This window comes from Patiria miniata, unplaced genomic scaffold (assembly GCF_015706575.1).
Source record: "Patiria miniata isolate m_02_andy unplaced genomic scaffold, ASM1570657v1 HiC_scaffold_20, whole genome shotgun sequence".
NCBI classification, from domain to species: domain Eukaryota; kingdom Metazoa; phylum Echinodermata; class Asteroidea; order Valvatida; family Asterinidae; genus Patiria; species Patiria miniata.
Window position 1 is genome coordinate 14,604,648 of NW_024037059.1, and position 5,461 is coordinate 14,610,108.

Genomic DNA, 5,461 nt, shown 5'->3' on the forward strand with positions numbered 1-5,461 from the left:
TGACGTGACGTGTTTTTCTTAAGAGTGAATAGTGAAACAAAGTTACAGCGGATGTCTACTCAACAGCTTTTACGGTCATTATCTGGTTCTGGCATGCCTTCCCCAACTTAACTGTGTTTCAAATATTCATGCGTGCGACTCGTCGCGAACCGATGTGGTTTACTTGACCTGAAAATGTATTCGATTCAACACCTCATCTCCGCTCGTGTTGCGTTCTCTTCCTGTTATTAGGTAAAACAAATATCTGTATCCGGGTGTACTGTCACGAAGCGGACGAGTTGAAAGAAGCGGAACGGTTCTCAAACACGCACCTTACTTGGCTTCATTCCGGTCAAAACACATTGGTGATGATGGAGGTTACTTCCGGTCGAACAAAACAAAGAAACCCGACCAACATTACAACGCTACGAATGATATACCAATATTGAAATGGAGCAATTATGTACAAAAAATGTGTTCAACCTTTAAGGCCAAATTAAAAAAAAAAAACATGTTTAGCGTCCTGCTTTAAAAAAAAAAGTAAGGGGGAGGCACTTCATTTTTTTTTTCTTCAAAAACGACCGGCCGGGCTATTATTCAAAATGACCGCCATTTTCTTTTTTAAATTGCCTCCACCTGGACTCAGGAAATAACATACCAGCTTTACATAGGCTAGATGTAGCAGACAAAGAGGCCAAAATGATGTCACTGTTTAATATATATCATTTTTTCGGTTTAACGCATAAAAACAAAGTAGGCGGCCTCCAAAAAGGAAGCGGGCGTGGACGCTAAACCTGTTTTTTTTTAATATTTATTTGGCCTAAGGACAAGAAATGTAAGTTCTGGCCCCACATAAAAGTCCAAAACACGAGAAAACATTATCTTATCTCTTGGCTGCAACAATTGGACATGTTATCGTAAGCTGCATGTTCCACCCAACGGCCAAAAAAAAATACACAATGGCCGTTAAATATCAAATGATATAACGAATAAATTGGCTTCAGTTTTTTTTACTTTCAGATATTCGTGCACGTTTTTGGTCATAGCAAAGATGTAGGTCCCATTCATTTTACTGGAAGCGTCACGCAGTGGCGTAAATCCGTGTTGGCCATCGAGTGGGTGGGGGATTGGGGATGACCATACGGAAAAATCAGAAAATTGCCCGGCCGTGGAAAAAAAAAAAGAGGGGGGGGGGGACACTAGGAGCGCTGTTCATGATACAAATGTACATGTTGCGTGCATAACCGTACATGCAAACAGTGCAAGCTTTTGTACTGTTTGATCTCCGTTTTTTCAAAATTCTTTAAAAAAAATGGGACCGTTGGAAAGCTGAAAAATAACGTCAAATTCAGCATATTTTGTTTCCCACCATAAACAATCTGGGGGAGTGATCCAATGCCCCCCGGTCAAACAGTGTGGGGATATATCCTCCTCACCCCACCCGGGATTTACGCCCATGTAGTCACTTGATACGACCTGCATTAAAGGCACTATATTGACCGGTGCTTATGATACAAACTGGAAATGTTTAAATATATACACCTGGAGACTATTACTTGGCCCCTGTTAAAACGGAACACTGAAATAAAATATGTAAGTTTGGTCTTGATCAGAGTGGTAATCATGGTATCATTTCATATAACACTTCAATTAAGTCAATCCATTCTCTGATCTTTGCGATTATAAAAAGTGAAGTATCCATGTCAAACTTCGTCAACTTGTTGATATTTGAGCATCATAACTTTGCACTACAAAACGCCACTCTTTGCAATCATATAGATGGGATTATTACTCGTCTTTTACTGTGCAAGAACAACAGCAAGGTTCTTAAAACAAATCTGTGTCTTCATATCCACAGATTGATTTATATACAACGTTACTGGTATGTCTTTCATTGCAATGCAAGAATACCGATGAGTGATAAGAACGATAAAAACCTGACTGATTTTAATAACCGATACAACACTACAACTGAATTTTTTTTTGCAAATATTATTTTCGAAACAGTTCTGCAATTTTTTTTTATCAATATTTATATTTTTCATACGTTTGTTTGTTCCTTGTGAAATAATACACATAATACAATTATATATATATATATACCCCATCTCCAAATTGTACGGGTTACGGTACATTCTGAATGTTTCTATCCCTGCACATTTTGGGGTTGAGAATTATTTTCGGTATAAAAGATTGCGATATTGAGGGACCGCAAACACTTGAAAAATTTAGCATTTCCCTGAACGAAATATGCTGAATTTAATCTAGCAATCCCAATATCTAACATTGATTCGACATTCTGTTGGTATCTCGTATTGGATATGTACATGTATATATTTGTTTTAAAGAACTCGTGTTACGACAAAATGTTATTTCTGACATGTATAAAATGATTAAGGCATCTTAATTGGGGACATACACGTTGCAGCCAAAATGCAAGTCGCAAGCGTAATGCCAATATTCACTATCAAATTCAAATCAATCTCTTAAAAAAATTCTGGAGGTGTATTTAGAAATATTGTTAAACATACCATGAAACAATTTATATACAACGTACAGGGTGGAGAATGATAACAATATAAACTCTTTTTCCCCTCAAACCCAAACACTTTTCGGCTGGATTGCAGCGAAAGGATTCTATAAATTTAGATATGTACACATGCATTTTAAATTAGAGGTGATTGTGCGTGTGACTGAACTATTACACGAATATTGTGTGTTTTAACTCGAATACATTTGTATATTCTTAATTAACAATTTTGGGTGTCGTCACATACAAGATAACAGGGTGATAGTTTAACAAATTCAATTCGATTTCTGTGTTTGGTCAAAGAGTTTCTAATTCGCCGATTTCTTGCTGTCCCAGGTAGCGTCAGTTCATTACGCCGTTTTGCGTCCGTAATCATAGTGTTTTGAGGATATGGTTGGAGCAGTTTATCAAAGTGTGGTTACAAAATCAAATCCGCTGTCTTCGGAGGTGGGAGTAGAAAACAGAAGGTGTCTGCTCATGGGCGTAGGAGTTCTGAAGTGATTGGGAGCTGTTTAATATAAAAGGTAAACTGAGCTGATGTATCAGGTGACGTCCCAGAAGAGGATATCAAAGCCATCATGATGACCTCTTTCCACGAGTCAGTAGTTTACCTGACTCTGGTGAAGTCTTCGCATCAGATTAACTTACCTTGGCGGGATAAAGAGCTCCTGAAATTCTTTCAGATCCACAAACCACGCTCTCGACGAATCCTCACACTCTTATTGAGGCACAACAAGAGAAAGTTAATACTAAGTACATGACCCGAAGCCATGCTTTTGCGGAATCCCAGAGATCCAATTTCCACAAACACTTTTGAATGTGAGTTTTACAGAGTAAAGAGTCTGTCGTTCATGTCTTGGCGAAACGGAGAGGATTTGTCCATGATCCCATGTCGATGGTGTGCGACTCAAACCTGAGAATCCCTGCAGATGTCAAGCAGGCTGGATATGGCGCTATTCTGCGAAGCATTGTTAGCCTTACGGAACTTGTTCTTACCAAAAGGCGGGATGAACACAAGCCCGAAGGCGGCTCGATATCTGCTGCTCATCGAAATGTAAATCACTGGGTTGATGGCTGAATTGACGTAAGACAAGCACTTGAAGAGCTCCTCTAAGACGGCAGTTGAACCAGTTGAACCGATGGGCACCGTAGCTTTGACCAACGACAAGATTTCGTACGGACCAAGCAAAACAAAGAAGACAAGGCCATTGACAATCAGCATCCACGCAATCTGGTTGCGCAGTTTGACGTTTTTGTCCTTGATGCTGGTCAGACGCGCGCGTCTGACGGACGCGTTAAGGCCGCGCACTATGTTCACGTACAGAGCCACGTTGATGAACAAAGACACGATGAACGGTATAGTTTGTGCAACGTGTTTGTAAATGGTCCACCATTTCTCAATCGGAAGACACGAGCTCCAAGTGTTGGGCCAGTGACTATATTCCTCGGGCCATATCATGCAGACTGTTTCATATCTTAGGTAGCTTGGTATAAAGGTTGCCGACACCATTAGGGCTCCGAACCATGATGCCAACAGCAGCCAGCGATAGGTTTTCTCTCCCGTTCGATTGTGGCTTCTCTGGGGATGACATACTCCCTCGTAGCGTTCCATAGACACCAGCGTGACGGAACACAAGGCAGCCAGGTAAGTGGTACTTTTGGTGAGGTTTCCTAACTCACAACCAATCAGCCCTATCGGTGCAGCATCAGCGTAGATAGGCGACTTACAGTACACGTATAGACGCTGTCCTATTGCTGTTACCAAAAAGATGATATCGGCAACAGCCAAATTAGCTAGACAGGCATTGGTCACCGTTTTCATGCCACGTACTCGGAATACAACAAAGAGAAAGGCGATGTTGTTCAGTACACCAAATACCAGTAAAATAGGCAGTATTACTGTAATGGTTGTTTGGGCAGCTGGCGTATAGCTCAACAAATCAGTGGCATTTTTTACCACAAGAAAAGTTTGCGAACAGACAGCATCCGTATCATTCATATTCCAACTCATCCTTGCGTTGTTGACCTTAACTCACTCGGGGAAAATCAAGAATAGTAATATGCTTCAGCGTCCGTTAACGTTCTGGGCTCATATCTCGGAACACAGCGCTGATATACGCCCTAATATACTAACTCGGTGCTATCTTCCTACGACGAACGCGATGCAGTGAGCGCAGCAAGTACACACTGCGCATGACCGGGGGTGTTGCTGTCCGTGCCTGCTTTCTCGTCGCGTGTTTTTAGATCTTGTGAATTTCTATCTTGCACGGTCGCCAGCAGCGCATATACTCGGCTAACTGTGAATGCTTTCAACCACGCCTTGCCTTGCACTAAGTGCGCCATTTCCTCCTCCCGGCCATCCCTCAATGCATGCTTCATAGTCAACTCAGGTCACGTACTGCTCTTATGGATTACCAAACAGTCACGCCATGGATTTCCCTTTCTGTCCGTCTCCATTTTGTCGGGTTCTCTACTTTTTATCGATCTTGCAATATTCCGCGAGAGTTGATACAAGAACTCTCTCTGGGAATCGAGAAAACTAGAGACCGTAACTAGGTTTGCGAGCGAGGTGCCGGCAATGTTCGCTCGCGCCTAACATTAAAAAAGTGCAAGTGGGAACGAACTAGGTTTTTTTTAATTTCCTGAGTTTGGCGTAGTTCGTTCACCGCTTACACAAAAGATTTACCTTTTATGAATACATATTATTTTCTTCTATACCTAGCCAACATACTCTAATCTGTTATATGTAACACGTTAAAATACTGTTTCGTTACTTCATTCTTGCACAGGGAGATGACAGACGGAAAAAATACCGATGTCATGTTGTTGTAGTCAAATTTATAGATACAGTTTTGGTGATGTTAGTCTTGAGTTATTATCAAATAATAATTCGGTATTTCAAATCGCAATCTGCCACACGAAAAGCAACCGACCACATTTCCACTCTTGTAA

The 5,461-nt window shown here is 41.1% G+C and overlaps 1 protein-coding gene across 1 annotated transcript; it reads right to left on the reverse strand.

The window, feature by feature from the left end:
- Positions 1 to 544: 544 nt before the first annotated feature.
- On the reverse strand, positions 545 to 4,688 carry LOC119727499 (kappa-type opioid receptor-like). The gene has a single exon (XM_038199386.1). It carries the CDS (start codon positions 4,518 to 4,520, stop codon positions 3,417 to 3,419), a length of 1,104 nt encoding a protein of 367 aa, XP_038055314.1. The 5' UTR covers positions 4,521 to 4,688; the 3' UTR covers positions 545 to 3,416.
- Between the last annotated feature and the right edge of the window lie 773 nt (positions 4,689 to 5,461).

Bases quoted from the DNA above. Each gene is read 5' to 3' on its own strand.
- LOC119727499 (XM_038199386.1), bottom strand. From the start codon at position 4,520: ATGAGTTGGAATATGAATGATACGGATGCTGTCTGTTCGCAAACTTTT.